Here is a 23,858-nt window from a genome sequence, read left to right as displayed (position 1 = left end):
TTTCTGTGGACATTATCATTCAGAAGGATATCTGCTGTGAAATTTGACAGTCAATCAAGTAATAACGAGCTACCTAGTGTCAAGGCTGGTGACACCTCAAATATGTGCTCGACGCAATTCTAGGACGAAATTAGGGCTCTTCTGGTGAGAAAGTGAAAGCCATGTGCACCCCCTGGGGAGTTTTAGATTATTTTAATGCAAATTTCTCAGTTCCTAAGAACTCAAAGGATTAAGTTCTGGAGCCAGCCAGTAAGCAGGAAGCCTTGGCTTCTCTCCAAACAGGTTCCACCCATCTGCAAACTTTTCACACTTTGATTATGGTGGAGAGAAACCTCACCAGTATCCACCCCTGCCTTCACTAAGGGCTGAATATTGCCCAACCTCTCTGGTAGGTATAAAGATAAAATCTCTCAAATTTTCCCTTATTTTTCTCTTAAGATTGAGGATGTTCAAAATTTGCTCCACAACTTAGTTTGGACCTTCTCTGTAAGTTTTCCACTAAAAGCATGTTATCTAATACTAAAAAAAAAACCATGTTTTTCTATCTCTGCAACTCACTTATTTTCTTAAAAACTGACTTTTTGTAGACAGAAATTCCAGAACAACAGCTGATTTGCTGGGAGACCGTGGCAACTCTTCCACTGATTTTCTGTATTTTTCTGGACTCTTGCCAGTCTGCTGTCTCACAATTCTGTTTTTGCCAAACTGAGAACTTAGCCGACATCACGTGTGACATTTTGGATAATTGCAAGGATAAATTCTGGCCCACAGATAGTGTCTTAACTAGGAGCTGTAAATCTACCTACCACTCAGACCAGATCTACAGAAACAGCTACCTGGTCTATCCTAAGTAATTCACAAATTCTTGTATCCACCCTTCTAAGTTCCAGGTTGTTTGCTTCAATGATCCTCATTCAAAACTGTCATACCAGTCATACTAAATCCATGTCAGCAAGACCTACAAAGGGCACAAAGACTGTGACCAGGTCAAAAGGAGCTGGAGAGTGTAGGGAAACATTTCCTGTTGTTGCTTGGAGAAAAACATTCACATTCATTACAACATTAATCACAAAGTTAAATGATGCATTTAAAATAGTAACATTAAATTTATTTGCCTTCAAAAAATACAGTTAAGTTTATGTCTGCATATGATTAGTCAGAGTGTAGTAAGTTACATGAATTTTATTTTCCTGAATAGTTCTGCTTTGCTTAGGAACAGAGACTGAAATTCCCTCTAACTCTGAAGCAGAGCAATAAGCATAGCAGCAACACTAGCTGCTCCAAACAATTTCCTACTGAGTTAAAATAGAACTGTGAAGTACATATTTGTAAATGCACTGTTAAGCCCAGGTATTTGTCATCAGGATAGCAGGGGTACCAATTGTGGTTGCAGTCTCAGTATGTGAGCCTTCTGTTGAATAAACTGGGACCACCATTCTCAGCATCATTAGATGGACAGTACCTATACCATTAAGTGGGATGGTTTGGATCCAAACCAAGAATGTTGGGGTGGAAATACCAGAGATATTAGTATCAGACACTAATACCAGTAATTTGGATCATCCAGTTCCTTAACTTATGTAAAAATCTCATGGAAGTATAAGTATCTTGGAAGGAGCTTGAGCCACTACTGAGTGTAGAAAATTTGGAGCCTGCCACTTACCATTTGTTTAGACTCTTTAAATATAGATAAATGTAAATAAAATCAAAACTTTTTCCACAATAACAGCGGGATACTGTAAATGTGTAAGGCTGTTTCTCTGACTACGGCTTAGACTGATTTCAGATATGTTGTTTATTAGAAACTCTGCATATTATTTCATGGGCTGCACAGAAGTTCCTTGGAAAAAAATCCAAAAAACACACACAAAAACCCCAACAAACAAGAGTTTCATGTGTTTTTGTGGTATATTTTCAATAAAGTATAGTCAAAAACTGTATAAGGTAATTGCACTACTTCAAGAGATTACAGATATACTTGAAAGAGATTAGAGATATATATTGGTTTTCTCATTGTCTTTCTTGCATATCATTGTCCTTTCAATGAAACGCCTTTTCAGAGGTGTAGAAATTTGCCCAAATTTGAAAGATGAACCCTTTACCTTCCTAAATTTCACTAAATTTCACTAAACCCTACTACAGGACTGCTTTACAGTGAAAAAAATGGTGTATGTAAGATGTAACATTGAAACTCTAAAAAGACAGTGTTTTGGACTGTTCTTATCTCCTCTGTTCTCATGAAAATAAGACTTAATAGATTACGAAGTATCACCTATGAAGGAATAAAATTTTGTTTATGAATGAGCTATTGAGAATATTCATTATGAGGGAGCAAAGAGAAATACAGCATGTAACATTTCCTATCATTCTTATTGCAGTATGTTAAAATCATTTATTTTTAATTAAATAACACTTTAGTGCAGTTTGTAGAAAAAAACCTAATGGTCAGATCTGTGAGCATCATAATGAGTCTTTTAAGTGAATGAAGAACACTGGATTTGGACCATAGTTCATATGGATTTCTGTCTCCTCTACTGGCATGTAACTGCAATCAATGTGAATGTGAGCAGTAATTTTCTTCTGCCTGGTATAAACACTTACATTTAAATTTTATAGATAGAGAAGTAAGTAAGCTCAGAGCACTTTACTGGCATGGCATAATAATGAAAACACAAGTGACCAATTAAATAATCAGATTTTTTTTTTGTTGATTCTGCACGGATGATCACAATTATTAAATTATCCATTTTTAAATTTACTAAACTCTTATATAGTGGGATACCAGGATTAATTTAGTTTCACTATGAATTATTCTACAGACTTTCAATATTACATTAACTCTTATTCATGGGCTTTTGTTCTACGAACAGTTTTCAGAACTCTAAATGGTACCAACCTGAATGCTGTGAGATACTCAACATCACCCATAGGAGGATCCAAGCCACCTGTCCAAGCAATATTTATGTTATACCCTTCACCAGGGCCACTTCCAACCTGAAAAATAGAAATAAAATGCCAAAAAGAGAGAAAAGGAGGAAAAAGGAGGAGGAAAAGAGAGAGCGAAAGGGGAGAAGAAAAATTTTCTCAAATCTGCTTCAGAAACAAACATCAAACAACATGTCAGATCAGCCTTGTTTGACAAGGACTGCTCTGGGTTATGCACTTGTTCTCCACTGGTCCCCTGCTCCCAGTGGACAATTTGGTAATCTGGTGTAATTTAAAGAACCAGAGAAGGACAAGAAAATTAGGGGTAATCATGCAACGCAATTACCTGAAAGATACAAATAAAAATGGGGCTCTAAAGAAATAAACCTAACCTCATTTGGGGCTCCACTGCCGGGGAAGAAGTTGCCTTCATCATAGCGATGGAGGGAAACATACAGGATGCTGGGGTCAGCATAAAAAGCCTGCTGTGTACCGTTGCCATGGTGAACATCCTAAAGGAGAAAGAAAACAGATGACAAATGTAATAATGTCCAACTCAGTGTAGAGAGCTCAGTTCTGCTTTCTTTTCCACCCCCCTCCTCTCTCTCTCAGTTTCTCTCCCTTTCCCTTGCCCTCCTTTTGTCTTTCCCTTTCCCCCTCCCTTCACCACCCCATACTTCCTGAACTTTCAGGCAAATTACTCTTTAATGCACTCATTTTTTAAACTGGCTTCTAAAAATCAGGAAACCATAGCGAGCATGCCCTGGAGACTCCAGATGAGCAGTCATTGAGAAATCCCAGTCCTTTTGTACAATTAGATATTTATACACCGGCTCTTTGTACTCCTTCCCTCAGTGATGGAATCTAGCATCCTGTTTTATGGAGGAATTTTATGACTTATTAACTGCCAACAGTTCATAACCCCTCAGGCTTAATTAACTAGCCTCATTGGCCTCTGAAGAAAGACTAATGTTTAAACTACAAACTAGTATTTTGCAGAAGGATCTATGGTTTACAGAGCTTTTTCACAATTCTTGACAGAACACTAAACATAAGAGTATTCATTGATTTGCCAAGTTCCACTATTGAGGTCAAAGGCTCTGCGACCAGCTGAGTAAATTGGCTTTCTTGAAACATTCAGTTCAGTTCAGTCCCTCAGCAGTTAGATCCACATCAAAAGAGATGCCAGATGCGGAAAGGACTTCATACTTCATTTTTGCAAAATCATGACGGCAACAGTTGAAGACATAGGAATATGATCTCATTAGCTATTAAATCATCTGCCAGATAGGATGGTGCCTTCCACAATCAAGGAGTGACCTTAGCCAGTCTCCATATTTCAAACATTATATAATGACAGTGAATTAAATTCTGTCATTAAATAAAATGCTGACAAAGAAATGCTGACAGTATATCTATATAACAAAGGCTGATGATGCAGACATATCCTTTTTTTTTTAAGTTTGTTTTCACGGTTCACTACTATTCTATGTGGTTAGACACACAAGAATTTTACAAGGGAAAATAGAAAATCCACTTGCCTTTCAGTAAAAGTAAAAAAAAACAAACAAAAAACCAAAACCAAAAATGATTCTTCATTGGTATTTCTAAGAAACTGAAAGAAGTCGAAAAGTCATAGATACTATTTATTTGCCTCCTTTAAGCCACCCTTTTGACATTTCTGACTCAGACAATTACAGGGGGACAGTCAAAGCATACTGAATGGCAACAGTGTCACTGTCACCAAGTCTGTATTTATTTCACAAATGTTATGAGGTCTAAATCCAATTTAGTGTCTGTGAAACTGATGTCACATTCTCCTCACTATGCCTACTCCAGGAAGGCTCAAGTTGTACCTCAAGGTGTGCACTGCCAATAGCACAGCAAGCAATGAACATTGCTTGTCCTCATTGCCAGCTGAAGCAGCCCACGAGTTTCACCCACATTGTTCAGAACTCTCTACATTGATTGAATCCTACTTGTACTGCATTGTGCTTGACTGGGGCCTCCTCTGGGACCTCTGTAGGGTCATATTATAAGAGTTTCTTTTCTTTTGTACGTTGAAAGTACTTGAAACAACATGAGGATGGAGTTACAGCCCAACTGTGACTTAATGCCAAGGTTAAATGTAACACATGAGACATGCAAAGGAGAACACACTGGTATGAGCCTGCTGAAGATTTCAAGGCAGCCACTGTAGTGTTAGATGGTTCTGACTGGCAAATGAAGTAAAATCTGGCATGCAGACTAATCCTGGATTCCCTTTCAGTCCTCAGCTGTGACAGAGTTAATTGGTTTACTCCAAAACAGACTCAAATCCTGCTAGCATAACTGCAAGTATGGGTGATCCTGGAATGAGGATTTCAACAACCTGACAAGCTGTGCTGGGCGCACAGATAGATCTCCAGGGACCCTGAAGTGGGACTTCACTTTGTTATTTTAATCAGTCTTTCTTTTCCATACATATTCGGGGCTTTAGATATATTCTTGCTGTAACAGTTTCCAAAACAGAATGAAAAATGTTAAAGGGCATAGAGAGATCTTTTTTCTTTATTACTTTTTACTATTATTACAATCTCAAAGCAAGCTTTCTTGTCTAAACTTTCATTCTATTAAGAGTTCTTTTTTGAAGAGCAGTAACTTCTCTGATTAGACAAAAGAATGTGTTCTTTAAGACTGCAGATATTAGCATGTGGGAAATGAGTTCTTATTCTGCCCTTAGTAGATCAAATGTATTCAGAGTATGTAAGTCAGTTCAAAACCAGACCTTTATGCAAATGGTGGAATGAGGAAAAAATTCTGTCAGATAGGTATTTTATTTTACTGTATAAATAGATGAAGGGAAGATTGACAATTAAAAAGTTAAGAATTTATATAAGACATGTAGCAGCTATGAACATTACACTTAATTTGTAAGTAGAGTGCACTTTAGTGTGTGGGATTGGAGATTAATTTTTAATATTTATATTGTAGTAACATGTATAGCTGCCAACTTGCATAGGGTCCTGCTGTGCTAGTCACTATCAAAATACAGTCTTAAAGGTTAATTTCAAGTCTAACATCTGCAATTCCATTCTTTCCTTCAGACGCCCCAAACTCGGTGGGAATAAAGACATCACTATTAACTTGTCCATTCATTTAGTTTGACCTGTGATTTATCCATAGTTTGCATGCATAAGAAATTTTCCATAAGAATTTTTGTATATCATTGCTTTGACCATAGAGCAGACTAGGGACTGGACTGCAACTGCTCCAGGAATTAAGTCATCTGTGTCAGCGATATATTTCTTCCTTTTCACCCACTGAGTTATTCTGGTCAATGAGACAGTTGCAGAAAGGCTGAAAATTCCCTATCTACTTTCCTGGTTAAAGACAGGCAGCTTCACAGGTACTCATTTGCACAGGTAATGATTTGCACCTTTAACTGTGCCTTGAAAAACTGAAGCTGAATTTCTAAGTGCTTATTGGCTAAATATGTCAAAGGGTAGTGTTTTCTTTTCCCAACAAGGCAAATGTAACATTTACAGGCAAAAAGACTTAAAAACATTCACAAACTTTGAGTAGGCTTTTCCAATTAAAAAATGAGAATAAACAGAGAGTTCACTTTTGGTCAGAATTTACAGCAATGAACTGAAAGGTTCAAGTCAGCAAACAGACATAACATACTGTAGAAGTGAATTTTTCAGAAATAATAGTTTCTGGCGGTTTAAAATGGTGTTTCTAAATGACAGTAGAACAATCTGAGAAATATTTGAAAAACATTCTAAGAATATTTAATCTACACATATACTTAGTCTGCCACTCATTTTTCACTTACCATTCCTTCTCCCACACTCCCCCTTTCTCTGCTTCTCTTCAACAGTCAGTACGCATGTTTAACTGAATAAAAGTGCTAGATGGTAAGGCCATGACTCCACAATAAGATTTAATTATGAGTGCAGATATGAACAAGATTTAGACTATTAAGCCCTGCACTTCAAAAACCCTTTAACATATTTTGTCTTTAAATCTTTTATCACCTGCAAAAATTAATTAAGTGCAGATGTAACAGGTTAGGTTTTGATGCCAGGGTTCATTTCCTGTCTATGCTTTGTCAGACACCCTATTACACCTCGTCATGAACTGTAGGAAAACAAAAATGGTGCTCATAAATCAGCATTCAACTTTCCTTGGGCTGTGCATTGGGCTGATCCTTTAAGTGCAAGGCAGAGCTCCAATTCATTATTCATGAAAATAATATAGCCAACATGCCAAATGTCATCTGCATTTAAATAATCCATTTGTTAAACGTATTAAGTATTGTGTAAGAATGCCTTCTATTAAAATACAAGACTAATCCAATGAAGTGGATTTTTAATCACATAGCTTTCCTTCGGGGAACCATCAAAACCTGGCACACATGACTTGAAAACTTCTTGGGGGGAACGACCTGTTGATTTTTTAATAATATCAAAGTTACACAAGTCAAATCATTGCAAAATGGGAAGAGTGATCAATTTTGTTACCAGTGCAACAACATTTTTTAAAGAATATCTGACTACTTAAAGTTTCTATTCTGTAGGGAAAAGCAAACTTGGGTTCTGTAGGGTTACTTTAACAGTGGAAGTATCAATTCATTTAAGGACCATAAAAGTTGCCCTGATCTGTGCCTTCTTCTCATTAAATTGCAGTTAACACCATTAAAGTGAAACATAGATGTTTATAGCTTCAGTACTGCCATCCTGGCTTTAATGAGTTCCCAAAATCAGAGGAAATGCACACCTTTATTACTTGTAGGTATTAAAAGCAGGAAAATCAGACTTATAAATACAAATTCATGATCTTTCATCTAGATGCACTGCGAGTGTGATGCTTGCCAAGAATACATACCAGATCTACAATCAATATCTTGCCTATATTTAGCTTGTCTCTCAAGTATTTGGCAGTAATTGCAATCGAATTAAAAAAGCAGAACCCCCTGTGGAATAGAGAAGAACAGAAATAAGAAAGCAAATCAGTCAGGAAAACAGCTATAAATAATGTTCAGAGCATTTAAAAAAATGCTATATGATCTCCGAGGCCATAAATCTGCTTCTGGGAGTACCTAGAAAGCCTTTTCAGTCATCTGCTAACAATTACAGTTCTTCAGAGACATGCACAATGCAGGTGATTGCCAGTAACCTTAGCGCTCCAAGATGGGCAATATTCCCTGGTACTTACATGGCTGTTGATTCTTCAGCATGATGGCCTGGGGGCCTTACAACAGCAAAGCCATTCTGTAAGAACAAGATAGGTTTTCAATTATCAGCTTAAAAAAATACTTGACTCAGAGCAGCAAGCAGATGGAATTGAAATCTATTAGATCCTCTTGAGCACTTTTTCTAGCCAATCATCCTTTCATAGTACTGCCAGAAATAATACAGTTGAGAACAGTGGCAAATAAACTTCTATAAATACACACATGCACACACATACACACACAAAATCATCTAAAGAGTAGGAAAAAGGCAGAATGAGAAAGCCCTGTCATGAATTTGCTGTTTAGAATTCAGCATTTAAAACAAAGGTCATCTAGGATCATGTAATCTTAATTTGCTCCATCTTGAGATGCTTCAAAATAAAAGTATTTTAAGGTATATATTTTACATGATTAGACATTGTTGACCTTACCTCTGTATAGACTAAATGATAAATTCAGACCCCCACACACACATAATTTCTAACAGTAGAAAAAGGATGACAATGAACATCCCATATTTCTGCAAACCATAAATTACACTTGAGAACCTGCCATGCTTGCAAGTTAATAGATTCCCTGAAGTCAATTTCTAACACACTTTCTGGAACTGTATATACATTTCATGAAGGACAGCACTAATTTTTGCCTCTGGAGTCACTGAAGATAAAAGGGAAAATGGAATTTCCATCCTTACAGCATGGGTATGGTAAAGGGAAAGTGTAGAAATGCTGGTAAGGTAGCTCTATTCAGAAACTCAGATTATATATTCAAGAAGCAGTGTCTCATAAGGTTACGCATCATATAATATCATATCATATCATATCATATCATATCATTCTCTTACAACAGTTAGATTCAAGAGAAACACCACTGCTTCATAGTATTTCCTCTTTATTTCAACTACCCAAGATGGTGCTTCTATTCATCTATATATATGCCATCAAACTAATGACAATTACCATATACAAAAAAATAAGAAATTATAATCTATTCATGAGATACTTGCCCAACTTGTATTTTCACACAAACACTAGGTGAGTATGTATGCCTGCATGACCAATCAAGCATTGTATTTTCAGAGAGGAGGGAACAGGAGGAAAAAGTTGGAATAATTCTGTATTTTAATAATCAATATTAAAGTATTCCAGTTTCATATACTAAAACTTGATAACTGTAAATGTTTCATCCTTCTCTTGCCTATAAAACCATAACAATCATTAAACTTTGACTCACATTGGTGTAAATACAGAGGAACATGGCAGTTAATAGTTATATTGGTTCCTGTGAAATCTGTTTATTTACAATCATATGAATGTGTGGTTTGTGTATACCTGTGGAGTTGTCTACCTATTTTGCTTCACTGGCATTTATTTGTAAATAAATACTACCATGTCGTCTAATTCAATTTGCTGCTAGATGTAATCCAAGCAGACAACTGCAAAGTTTTGTGGAGTATGGCCAAAGTTCTATTGAAGTCCAGTAAACTTAAATTACAATACCGAGTGAGTGCATGTGTAACAGTGGTTCTTCTGGCCACCATTTAACGAATCTGAGGGCTTTGACATCATGACTTTTTTTGCATTGTGTCTACACTAAAAAACCAAACCCAAACAAACAAAACACAACAACCCAACAATTAAAGGCACAAAAATCATATATGTTAGTATTCATGCAGGCGTTCTTGGAGATGGGATATAAATTGCCTACAGATCAAGCACACCAAGGAAAAAAAAAAAAAAGACAAAAAAAAAAGACATTGTGAACTGCACTAATTTGCAGAACTAAACTAGCTTTAGACTCCTAGCTAAAACTGTGTTCTCTATCCTTCTGAGGGTTTTTCAACATTTTCTTCTCACACAAAACATGACTTATAGAAGAATTTGACAAAGAACTCTTTTGTAGCATTTATGGAAAAACAAAGTGTATTTATGTTAATGAATGTCGGGATAATGAGGTGAAAAAAGACTCAGCAAAAAGGGTATTATTAGAGAAAGAGCATGATGCTACCTGTATTTTGTTCTCTCAATATTTTTAGGAATTTGGAAAAAGTCCATGAAAGGTTTACAGCTGCCCCTGCTCAGCTTACAGCTCATTATCATCTAACTTTATCAGTATTCCCAAAAGATCAATATAATTAAGATGATTAGGAGGATTTCATGGGGCAATATAGAGACAGAAAATATCAGCACTGCTGTTTTTTGACAACATGACAGTTACAGTGTAGACTTCTCATCTGTTCCCTTTGACAAGACTCTTTGGAAGCCCTGTTTTATTACATCTAGGTAATTTCTGAAATCAGAGCTTAGCTATTACAGTTCTCCACCAACCCACAGGATATTCACAACAGCGTCGTGACCACTTTTTATGAGTTTTTACATCACAAAAGTTCAGAATTCACATGGGAAATTTTCCTTTTAAAAAAGACTGTGCATATGTTACACTGATGACAAAATATATACTTGAATTATACCAAACACTGAAAATTAGTTACCATACAGAATTATTAGAAACTTTTGTGCAATTGATAAAGCACTTAATTTGTCCTACTTTCAAACTTGGCATGAACACAGAATACATTAGCACAATGAAACATTGTAATTTTTTTAAATTTAGGCAATTTTAAATATCAGACCGTGAGCTCAGTAGACAGTAGAACAGTAGACGGAAAGGCAAAAATCTGCTTTAAAGATAGAAAGACTAACACAGAGCAGTATGTTGAAAATGAAGCCAACACACATAAATTCAAAGCGTTTTTGTACAGAGTATTATTTATACTAGGATACAGACACCTTTATAAGTAGACAGAACATTAAACTGACTGACAGATGTGAACATTAGAAAAACAATTCATGTCTGTGCCATTATGTGATTACCTTTATTTAAATTTGAGGATTAAGGATAAAGCCTGAATAGAGATATTCTAAAATCTGTGCCTGTTTGAACAACAAAGGAAGAGAAGTCCAGACTCAGTTTACACAGAAGATCAAGTGCAGATAAACCCGCTGAGTTGGACCTTTAATGAAAACTAAGAAAAATGTTAGTCTTTTTCCTCAGTCAGCTAAGTATTCTCTTCTTTCATGACTCTAAATAGATAGTTGGATGCTTGATTTCCAATGAACAGAGGTGTACATCCTAGTGTGGTCTTCTTGTTTTTGTAGTGGTCAGTGGTGGTCTACATCATGCTTGGGTGGGCATCTACTGTGCCTCTCTATGAACCTTTCCAAGACAAGTACTCAAGACAATACCATAACATGGGTGGAAAATCCAGGGCTTAGAAATGACCATCTATTGCAGAATTCCACTGGCATTTCTATTATGCTACCTCCACACAGGAGGTAAAACTAGACACAGCCAATTTTTCTCTAGGGCAATATGTTGTCATTGTGGCAAGGTGTGAATGATTCTTCCATTCACTTGACAGTGAGGAGCTTGCTCTGCCTAAATTCCAAGTGAACCAAGAGTTACCTGGTAAGTCAGGTACTCTAGGTATGGTGAGGAGCCTCACTGAGAAGCAGTGCATACTAGTTTCACTGGTACTACCCTAGTAAAATTATCTGGTTTTTTGTAGACGTCAAGAAAAGCCAGTACCATGCAAAAAGTAACAACAAACCACAGCAGGTACTCCAAGAGCACTTATTGAAGTGCGGTTCAATTTTTTATTGAACATGGGGATGAATTTGTAAGTTTGTTTCCCACACCACTTTGTGTATTTAGATTTTGTGGTTCATAAAACAGATAGTGAGACACATCTTTTCGGTCTAAGATTTCTAACAATAGGTCTGGAGTCATACTCTTCCTCAGCTTTTATTCAAACCCAAAAATTGCTAATTATTATTAGAAATTGAAGGTCTTCTTGTATTTTAAGTTCTAAACCCCTGTATGAATGAGCAATGACATCTATGCCATCTATTCAAAAGGCAATAGGCACTGAAAGAGTAGAGGTTTCATACAAAAAAACCTTTTACTGAGTGGGTGACCAAGCAATACAACAGCTTGCCCAGAGAAGCTGTAGACTCTCCATTCCTGGAGATACACAAATGCCATCTGGATAGATACCTAGGCAACTAGCTCCAGGCAGCTCTATTTGAGCAAGGGAGGTGGAACCAATGACCTCCTGAGGCCACTCACCTGTTCTGTGTATTTCAGATGGAGACCATGCAACTAACTGGGATCTGAATTCCACACTTGAAGCTCAACTTGCTCCTAAGGTTAGATGTTGGAAGTTTTTCATTTCTACTTGTCTAAATCCCTTAACCTATGTCAGAGTTAACTTAAAATTACCAGGGCTTAAACAAGGCAGTCTTGGACGTGCACTTATTTTTAAAGGAAAAATTCTATTTTTACTTCAATGTGCACGTTTTGGAATGAGAATTATACAGAATATAATACATCAGACAGAGTATAATACATCAGGCATATTGGTCTGTCCTGTCAGAATTTATATTCCCCGAGTCATAATTATCTATTTATTTACTTTTATCCTTATAAAGTCATATAAAAAACCCATTTCTTTATATTTAAAGATGGTCCATATAGTGGCGTTGACAGGTCTAATCCTTAAAGTGGCCTTAGTGCCATTTTTAACTCTGCCATCTGTGGTGTAATCAAGTTGTACAGTTACAAACATCAGGGCTGCCTGAAGTCTTGGCTGCCTACAAGAATCCACTTGCAACTGGTACCAGGAAGAAGATAACCATATTCTTCCCAGTGCCACTTATGCTGCAACACAGTCCCAAGCTATGCCATCCATCAGGGAGGGTAAGCATGAGAATGAGTGGTGTCAGGCTGAGGCAATCCTAGGGCACGTGTTTAGGACAACTTCACAAGCTACTCATACAGCCAGAGCAGGAGTCAGCACTTGGCCCTGGGGGTCTAAGAATGCAGTGAACAAGAACCTGTGATTTAAGAGAACAGTATTAGCGGTATGTTGATTTGCCAAGGAAACAGTAATGGACATGAGGGAATACTATTTTGTCTTGCAGAGGAAGCTAATAGAGGCCAAGTACACAGAAATGGACATTAAACACTTAACTTTGATGGAAACAAAGAGTTCCCTGTCTGCTTTCCTGAAGGTCTAAGTGGATAGCAGCAGAAAACACACATGAAAAGTTGGTACTTGCAGACTAGCTTAGATACAACCATGATGGCCTGTTTAGCCACAACTAGTGTTAATTATATTGGGAAAGAAAGCAGGCAAAAGAGTTCTAGTACAGAGTGGTCATGGAGGTATGCAATGTACCACACATATAATTAAAGTTGTCTGATTATATGAAATAATAACAGTCATTCAGTTATAAATGTAACCATAATTGCTGTGATAGAATATCTAAGAGATGGTTTAATACAAAATTTTGCAATTTTTCTAACTTTGTAAAAGCAAAGAATACAAACTACTACATAAAAGATTTCATTGGTGACTTTGATTGAAGGCTTTTATCAAACATATCTTTAACAGTAGCAAAATAAGTATTCATTTGTTACTGTTTCTTACACCCATGCATTGCATACATTGTTCAAAATGCTGTGGCTGGGTGCGGGAAAAAAATGCTTCTTTTTGTAGCTGTCACACATCACTTTTTTCAAGCAAAGGGAGATTTTTATAGGGCAGAGGGTGAGAAGGTAGAAGCAAGGCTAGGGAAGAGCTTGCAGGAGAAATACTGTCCAGGAGGCACCTGGGCACAGAGCATATTCCAGAAAAGGAGATTTTTGTAGGCTACCAAAGGAGTTGTGTGGGGTTTTGTGTTCTTCAGGCAGCCATGGAAATTTGCTGGCCTAAAGCTTTACCAGACGAAGGACAGCATGGGACTAAGGAGACATTTGTTTTCTTCTCTTTTTGCTCAATTTATGTTTAGAATGATAATTTATTTTATTTTTGTAAGAAAACCTAGCAATAGAGTTGTGAAATATGGCTGAAAGGCTTTTACTCAGATTATTTTTTAAACTAGAAAACTAAGACCTTGGGGGGAAGAGGTGGTTGATTAAGCTAATTCCGTTTATTCACTAGATTAGTACTACTTACCACTTGGTGATTCCTCCATAGCCCTGTGTGATAAAGGCCTTGAGAACAGTAAAAACCCAAGCTCATTTGAAATGAGAGTTTCAAGTTCAATTTAAGTCATCTATGGATTGCACAAAGACACCAGAGTAGCAACAGCCAAATACAGGAGGTTTACTTTGGTATTGATTCAACCTGACATATCAGAAAGAACAATCCCAGGAATGTATCAGATTCTGGATCAGGGGAAACTCATTTCAATTGCTTTCATTCTGTTAAATGACCCTTAGCTACCAAGAGGGCAACTTTACACGTGTGTTTGTGTGTGTGCGCGCGTGTGCACACACACATGACAAGGTAGAAAAAAGGCTTTTGCTTCACTTGATTCAGCTGAAGTGGATATTTAAGACAGTTTCAGACCATGGTTTTAACTCATGTGACTTTCTTCTTGCGTTTCTTTTGAAAAATTGCTTCTAAATTCACTCAAAATTTTTTGGGTTTTTTTAAAGCAGGGAATAATCATACAGGTCATGATAGGTTTTTGTGTAGGTCTCTTCTGTTTCAAGTTTGTCAAATTAAAAAAATACGGTACTATGTTTCTATCACAGAAAACAGAACTACTATCATCAAGATTTACATATTTAAAGAATATGCAAAATAAACTAGACAGTAATCCTTATTAGAGGTTCTGTATTTAAAATTCTTAATCCTACCTTATAATAGTACTGAAGGGGTCATCTGAGGCTGAAGAAAAATGTTTCAACAATGTTCCTTTGTATTTTCAACAGTTACATGGTCTGCTCTGGCAGTGCGTTATCTATGATGATGAAAAGTCATCTCCCATTGTGAGAATGACTCCCATCTCCCCTTTGGTAACCTCTCCTAAAAAGAGGTTTTTGTTAGGTATACTCTTTTCAAATTATATTTTTCACCTGTATAATTTTTATTCCTGGTATTCAATTTAAAGATGTTGAGGGACAGCCAGAGAAATTTAAAAATTGTTATCAGAAAATAAATTAAGACACATTTAATGTTCACAAAACAACACACAAGGAAACAACTGTTACAAGAACAAATAACATTTTGGAGGACATTATTCAACAAAGTATCAGTACTGAAAAATTATCATACTAACCTAACAGAACTGAACCCCAGTGGTATTAACAATTTCATAAACACCAAATATATAGCAACAAAACAGGTGGCAGCATCAACATGAATAATTTGGTTAGCGAAATGAAAATATCAGCAACTTAAACTCTTTCACGAAAAATAAAAACAACTATTTGGCAAGCTAAGTCCTAAAGACAAGATTCTTTGCAAGTTCTAGCAGTTACAAATGAAATCTGAAACTCAAAAGACCACAGATGCAGAAAATCTCCTTATTTTTCTCCATGACTTGTCGAATGTGGGGTTTGTCCAGTTGGGCAGCAGGAGGGTCATGCCTGCTGTGTAGGAAGATGCAGAGGCAAGGGATGAGTCTCCTGGTGCATATCTGCCTGTGAGTGAAGCAGCACAACAGCAAGGAGGGGAGGTGAACTGAGCTGAGCACGCAATGAATGCAAGGGAAGCACCGGGAGGGGCAATAAATGAGAAGGGAGGGCAGGACAGCACCTTACAGGGCCACATCCTGTGGCAATGAAAGATAGCAATGAGAGCATTAGTAGACACTTCCAGGAAAGAAATGCTCTCTCTGCATCTTTTTGGGCCCTCTTTCTGAAGGCAAGGTCATTAAGTAGAGGCTAGAGACAGTGATTTCCAGGCTCATGAGCTACACTGCATGCAAGAAATCACAGGCAGGGCACTACCTCTATTCCTTCCAAAAGCGCTAGGAAATATATCACAGGACTTCTCTTATCTGATAAAATTATTTATTGGCTATAGCTGCAGTGGAATTCTATTCACCCAGACCCATATACTCCCTTCTTCTAAAAATCTGTAGTCAGGCAGCAGACTCTTGGCAGCTTTCTACATAAATCTGTTTGGGAAATGAGAAATTACCAAACACAGATACATAAAAATAGACAGACAGGAGAGGCGTGGCTCTGATTCCACATAACATAAATACCTCATTGTGCATCAGCAACTTTCCTAATTCTAAACAGCTCAAAAAAAGGTAACCTTCATGCAATAATTAGGCTCATCTCCTCCTGTAATATTGCCAAGAACACATTCATCAGACACATAAATAAATTAATGAAAAAAGGAAAAGTGTAACATTTGACTCAGTATAACATCACATTTATAGTACTATATATTTCCATGGTGTGATTCCTTGTTCTCTATTAAATACTGCCTCAAAAGTGCATCAAATGGATATTAATGATTGCTCATTACATTACTAAGCAGACACACAGAATACTTAATTTTAATAATTGTCTATAATTAAATAAACACCATCCAGATTAAGACTCCCCAGAGAAGTGACAATTAAAAAAAAAAACAAACTAGCGACAACAACAAAAAAACAAACCAAAAACCAAAAACTCCCCAAAAAACCCCACGCCAACCTCCCCCCCAAAAAAAACCCACACCCCACTCCTGTTAATTACTATTGTGGCTATTTTTTTACATCCCTAGTACTGCCATACTGAAGTTTTTCCCAGTGATCAAGGAGATCAAAGAAATCTGATGTCTCACAAGGGGTTTAAACTACAGCAAAGAGAATTACTCTTAATTCCTTGTCAGTTTTTGAACAGTGTCCAAATCAGATGAACAACATCTTGCTGTTCTCAATGAGACTTGTGTGCAATGGGACTGATAGTTTCAGGAAATTCAGAATAAAGTAAAGAATTTTTTGCCTTGTAAATGAGTTTGACTCATACCCAGTTCTGTAATGACTCCCCCAATTGTTCTGCCAACTTTCATGGTATATTTTGCAGTCTCATCTCTTTTCTTACCTCCAACCTACTACTATCACTTGCCATAGCAAGCAACATCAGTAGAGACCATGGAATAAGTATAGACATTGAAATGTCCTGTCCTTCCTGAAATGAACTTTATATGTCAGATCCCTGCCCAGACAGGGCACTTGATGTTTGTTTCCACACTCTAGCATGGCACTGTGGTAAAAAACTTTAAATTCAATTTAAATTGATTAAATTGACACCAAACTGACAGTGCACCATCTGATAGCAATCCACAGCGGTAAACATCCAGGGAACTACTGTGGTGTGCTTCTCTACTGCACTCATCTTGCTGTTAACATGTTGTAGAGCTGGTATAGCTTGCATGCAATTCTTGGAAGGTGCTTTTTTTGTCATCCAAAAATTTCGAGGCTGTACCAGATCATTCCAGATTCCCATCAGAGCTTAATCCTCCCACTCAGTGCTCACAGTACAGGCGCCAAATGGTTTCTTCACATGCATATTTGCTCAATGAATGCACAGGAAAGTGATCGATTTAATCTTTTTCCCCTTAGACTTTCAGAAGTACACTACAAAATTGGTATTTTCCCTAGCAGAAACAGCTGATCAACTTCTTTCGCTACAGATAAAATGGTAGGAAGATGAAAAAGGAACATGTAAGGCATGAAGGCATAAAAGTAGACTGGAACATACAGATCTATGGGTCTAAAATCATATGGAGATTTTAGAGAACTCCAGAAAACACTGCAAAAACCCCCTAGTGCAATTTACGATATGAGAGTATTAACAGCAATTTGCTAGCAAACCCTGGGCTTGAATGGATGCAGTGACAAAGCAAACATAGGATTACTGTGCCAAAATAGCTAATGTCAGGACTGCTGCATTTACAGAACTTCTGCTAACATGCTTTCCTACTTACAGTCAGGGATTAATAACCTTTCCATAACCTTAAATGAAAAATACCACATGCAGATTGATAGCTCATACAGATGCCACAGTAGCATGTAAATCACTGGACTTCATGCTGGAAGTCTAGGAGCACGTTAGATAAACACCTATCAGGAATGGCAAAGAATATTCACAATTCTTTCACAGTAAATCTCTTCAATTTCTGTTTTTCTGATGATTTGGTTTAAACCAACTACTGGGCATATCTATTGAAAAATTGCCTTTCCCTTATCTCAACTTGCAAGTTGCATGATACTAGTTCAATTCTCTGCATTGTGGAAAAAGATTCTACTTAGGATCAACAATAATGTTACATTAAACTACAAACTAGTTCTAAATACAAAATACCTGGTACTAAATATAAAACATTTGTTTAGAGACTCCTGCAACAGCAGTACCAAAAGAAGTCTCACAATGGCTGATGATTCTTTGCAGCTGTAGATCACACACTAAAATAAGCAAGAGCATTCATACTGTGTGAGACACACCACAAATGTACAGAGGCACACTTTACAGAGATAAAGATTCTGCAGTGGACCCCACTCATGTCAAGTGCACATAGGATAGATCTCACTGTTCTTACCAAAACTTGCTTTTAAACTGCCTTAGACACTGGTGCATGTCCTACAGTTGGTAAACGTAAGAACTAGATAAAACATCCTTCTTTACTTTCATTATTGCTCTGTAGAACAATGCACAGTGAGTTACATACGCTACTATGCCCAAAAAATCTTTAAGGGCATGCAGAACCCATTAGAAAGGATAAACAACAGGATCCCATATAATGCACCCTGGCCTTGATCTGAGATTTCAAAATTTGTACATTTTGTGTGGTGCCTGGGTAATGATTTCAGTATCTGAACATGAAAGTTTAGTAACTGCATTTTATTGTGTCAGAGCTATAGTACTGTATTTCATCTGACTATGCTCTCATTTATACACTGATATATTCTATATCTATCCATCTAACTATATATGTAAATATATTCCACCCATTCCCAAATAGATAGCTAAAATATTTTGACTGAAATAAGAGAAATATACAGGAAGAAAATTCTCCAGTTCAAACAGAACTTGGGATTTTAAAAATCATCATGCAGTGTTAATTTTAAAATATTTATTTCCATCTTGATTCTGGAAATAGGACTGAATCCATTAGTATGTGGACTGGAAAGTGAATAAACAGTTTCATTAAGGAGACATGCTAGCTCCAACAATGTTTATTGGGGCAAGCCTGCTCTCCGGCTGCATATGGTGTACCTTTAACTAGGGCCGTTAAAATACCAAATAAAATGTCAAAGTCTGTCAGGTCTGGAGCTTTTACAAATTGTTTAGACTGGGGATAATTTGGGTTTGGTACATCAAGCCTGGCAGATCCGGCGGCGCGGAGGCAGGAGCGGGACGGGGCCCGGGCGGAGCGGGGGCACGGCCGGGACGGCACCGGGCACCGCCGGCACATCCCCATCGCCCGCCCTCGCTGGGTGGTATCTGACATTACGCACGTGACTAAACAACCGTATTTTACAAAAAAAAAAAATAGAAAAAACTTAAGACTTGACTTCCAAGGGAGTGCCGCAGCCACTAGCCGGGGATGTGCGCTAACTTCAGCTCGGCGCTGGCACTGCCCCCGGCCGCCGCCGCTCCTGCACTGCCACACCTTGCGGCCGCCCTCCCGACCCTGGTCCCGCCGCCCTCCCGGCCCCGGTCCCGCCGCCCTGCCCGCAGCCGGAGCCCGCCGGCCCCGAGCCCCCCGCGCTGCGGCGCGGCCCGCCCGGCGCTCCCTCCCACCCACGGCGCGGCCCGGACCTCACCTTCAGCTCCCGGGAGGCCACGCGGGCCGCCAGCTCGATGACACAGCCCACCGCCATGCGTGCCGCCCCGGCCGAGTGCAGCTCGTTCCAAACGGTGTCACTGTCCACCTGAGCAAACAGCCGGCCCCGGGAGGAAGGCAGCGGAGAGGGGAGAGCGAGAGGGAGAGGGAGAGCATGAGAGAAAACAAACCCGTGAGGGAGGGCTGGCAGCGTGACAGCCCGTGTACAATAACATCAGTCTTCCGTGCTGGCCAGCTGAAAGGCCTTCTGGACATGGCTTTGCTTATGCTTTTTCTCTGCACGGGCTTCTCCAATGGAAACACATTCCTGTCATGCCTCGCTGCCATTCCCTGTTTAGATTTCTCATTACAAACAGTGTTACATCGGCCGGGCCGGGCCTGCTCGCCAGACGCTCCTCGAGCCGGCTGGCGAGGGGACGGGGACCTGCCAGCGCCGGGACCATCGGGAATGGCCACCGGGAATGGCCATCGGGAATGGAACAGCCACCGCTGCCCCAGCACCAGAGCTCATCAGTTCCGTGGCCCCTTTCTTAAGAACGAAACAGAGTAGTAACCCCTCATTTTCCCTTCCCACGCGGTTGTTTGTAAGTGACTGAAATTGGAGCAATTAATTGTTTTGTATAATTTCAGCGGTCACTCTCGCCATAGACAGAAAATAGAATTACACAAAGCAAGATCCTTGCTGTATATCCAGTTTTGATGAACTAATAAGTTTTGGCTGGAAGGCTTTATTTACTAGCTGATGAGTGGATTTTAAAACAAAGTTACCTTCTGCACCTTCTAAATGAGAAAGTGTGACACGTAAAACATTACATTATAAAGAATAAAGGTGGCTAAGCAGCGCTACTCTATGGCTTCAATCAGTGTGCTAAAACTTTACTTTTGAAATCTATTTTTAATAAGTATTTATTTACAGAACCATACCAAAACATATAGGTGAAATATTGTATATCCCTATATATATCATGCTTTATGTAAAGCAGACAAGATGGTGTTAAATAGTCTGAAAAAGTTATCCAAAAAGACAGCCAGACTTCCTCGATGCTCCATGGGAAATGCATTTAATTGTAGCATACCGTACAAATTTATCATGAAAAGAAAAACGTTTAGAAATAGACAAAATACTGTGGCAGATGCTATTTGGATGACTTCCAAGCACACCGAGACATGCTTTCAGTTTGAACCAGAAGCTTCTGTTCCTAATTCCTTTAAAAAAAAAAAAAAAAAAAAAAAAAAGGGAAAGGGAAAGAAAGAAATCAAGTAATTGAAAATGGATGCAACTGCTATTTGACTCTGGAAGTTCTGAGGAATTTCTCTGATTAGTCAGTTGAAACAGAAAGAAGCTTGATCTAAGCTTGATCTTCTCTGCACCTGTCAAATGTCTTTGCCATTACTGTTACAATAATATTATATTTCAAGCTACTAAAATGATCTTATTTTTCAGTATCCTGGACCTGATTTTTCTATTATTTTGATCAGTTTTGTGTGCATGCAGCAGAACTAATGAAAATACTTTGTATTTGCAATAGACTTGAATAAGAAAACTGGCTTTTGATTGCAAAGTTTAAAGTAACAGTAGTGACAGCACACTGTATTTTCATCTGAGAAACTCAAAATGTTGCACAAACACAATTAGGCTTAGATGTCATCAGTTTGATATAGGATGATTTATTATAGTTGTTTTGTAGGTTGGGAGCTTGAGATTTAAAGAAATAAAGGTAGGCTTCGGAAAGATGCACGATGATCAATAGGATGTGAAAGAATCCAAGTAGCAAACAAATAAGTTACAAAGTACATAAGAAACATTATCTCTCTATTGCTTTAAAGGAGCTGTGAATCAAATTTCATTCTTAAAGCTAATCAGGAGATAAATAAGTAGAGGTCATTGGTTAAATCAATTTAATCAAACCATAATAAAGTTTGAAAACTATAGTGTAGTATTTTAAATCAAGAAGTATCAGCAAGACGGCTGGGAGGGAGTACTTTCTTACCATTTTATGGCTAGAAAATTAAGACTAACATGAAGGAGTGGCTGATGAAAATGATTCAATGGCAGCTGCTCGGTACACCAGGGCATGAGCAGGAGCAACCTGCATCCTCAAAGGAACTATGATTCATTTCCAGGAAGGCTGATTAAGTTAAAATTGTAACCACAGCTTGAGAGTACCCACCCTTAAGACAGTTGTCTGCTCTGACACATGAGACTGCAGTCTCTCCATCTGCTGAATGCTGAGCATTGGCCAAGGTACAGCATTTATCATTTTCTGCTTTCAGCTGAGTGTGAGGAGACTGAACTGGGACAGTAAGACCAAGTATCTTCCACTGAAAAGTTTCCCTCAGACCACTTGAGTGACTTCTACCTTAATTTACCTGGACTGGTAGAAAAAATGGGCAATCAGGAAACAGAACAGTGTTTCCTGAGAATTTTTTCCAAAATGACCACCTAAATGAACAGAGGAAATTCAGGATATTTTAGCTAATCTCTTGGGCATGGTACATGATGAGAGGTAAAGTCTTAAAACTAGGGGTAGCCTACTGAAGCTGCATACTTTAATGCACAGTTACTATAATATAATAGAAGTAACATAAATATACAAGTATTTACCTTCAATAGGCACAAATAGGCCCTGAATAGTATTACAAACTTAGGTGTCAAATACTATTTAATATTCTTGCAATATTAAGACTGAATTTCTGAGAAGCATCTCATGAAGAACAACATAGAAGAACTTGCATCTTACAGCCAATGCTTTAGCTGTAACAACTAGAAAATGTCATCTCACTCTATTTTATATCTCTAATAATTCTATGTGTTCCCTTAAAAGTTTCAGATGTTTGAACAGAGATTTTCTTTTAGTGTTACTCAGTGTTTACTTTGTAAATTGATGTTGAAATACAGCGGTATAAATGGCAAACCTATTAAAATTACAGCTACTAGTTGGTCCAGTTGTCAGGTTGTGTATGAAATGAACCTCTAAAATCCTACTGATGTGCTTTCCTATATTCCTCTGAGATTAAATGGTTTGATTTTACACAAGTAAAGGGAATAGGATTAGACACTGTGGTTTCTGGTTCTGTTGCATGTATATATCTGATATATCTGACAACCTATCTATATGCTGACTGTGCATGAATATATGACAAAAAGTGATGCTTTCTGAATCACAGACTATGATGAAATCAGATGGAATTTTATTTTTGTTCAAGTACTTTGGAGCAGCCAAATAATTCAGTAAAAACCTGTCTGGATTAGGATTGTTTTTCAGACAATGTTAAACAAAATTTACAGAAAACACAGCATTTCTAATTGAATTCCAACACAGAATCTTAGCCTTTTTTCTTTCCTGTTTATTTACATTTAATATTTAAATATGACTTCTCTTTAGGAGTCCTTTAAAAATTGTCAGGATAGAAGAGTGTTCTTAATTGAACCAAATGATAAAAACGTTGTTATAATACTACACATATTGTTATCAAAAATCCTATCACTGCTACAGTTCTTCAAAGAATTGTGCATGATAGCGCCAAGAGCCAGAGAGCACGAGCCCTATCTGAACACTGACTTTCTAGCACACATATGGATTTACTTCACTCCTAGTTTCCTGAATGAGCACTGTAGGTTGCAGGCTTTTTCAAGCACATCTACTATAGCTCAATCATTGGCATGTGTAGCGAAGCTAATACTCTGCAAAGCTACAGATGATAGAAATTAAGCTACCTGTCCCTGAAGTGGATGTGGAGGCATTAAAGAGGAAGGGAATGACTTAAGTGAAAAGAAATGTAGGTAACTTCTCCTGACTGAATGAATTAATATTTCAAGCCCAGTGTCTAGAAATTCTCTGCTTTGCACTACAAAAAAAATTTGATATGATTGGTTCCTGTAAGAAATATCTGTGTGTTTATGCCATTTTCTCAATGAAGACTTTAAGCATACTCAAAACAAGCTAAGAAAGAAGCCTTACAGCAGAGATACTTCAACAGACAGAAAGCTTGTACTGTAACCCCTTTTGGGCTGGAAAATTTCCTTTTAAAGAAGACTGACTGTAAAGTTTGAAGGTTACCAGCTCCTTATGC

The 23,858-nt window shown here is 37.9% G+C and overlaps 1 protein-coding gene across 14 annotated transcripts in view; it reads right to left on the bottom strand.

Annotated features, from left to right (window-relative positions):
• HDAC9 (histone deacetylase 9) overlaps positions 1-23,858 on the bottom strand; it is a 462,497-nt gene that overhangs the window by 92,960 nt on the left and 345,679 nt on the right. For all 14 annotated transcript variants that reach the window (XM_033083076.2, XM_033083067.2, XM_033083095.2 and 11 more), the window contains 5 exons: positions 19,765-19,872; positions 8,125-8,180; positions 7,795-7,882; positions 3,318-3,437; positions 2,897-2,994 (listed from right to left, as the gene is read on the bottom strand). In XM_033083076.2, the coding sequence (XP_032938967.1) occupies positions 2,897-2,994; positions 3,318-3,437; positions 7,795-7,882; positions 8,125-8,180; positions 19,765-19,872 (470 nt within the window). The remainder of the gene's footprint in view (positions 1-2,896; positions 2,995-3,317; positions 3,438-7,794; positions 7,883-8,124; positions 8,181-19,764; positions 19,873-23,858) is intronic.

The sequence above is a fragment of the Catharus ustulatus genome, chromosome 1 (genome assembly GCF_009819885.2).
Source record: "Catharus ustulatus isolate bCatUst1 chromosome 1, bCatUst1.pri.v2, whole genome shotgun sequence".
Lineage (NCBI taxonomy): Eukaryota > Metazoa > Chordata > Aves > Passeriformes > Turdidae > Catharus > Catharus ustulatus.
This window is presented reverse-complemented; position numbering and strand designations above follow the sequence as displayed.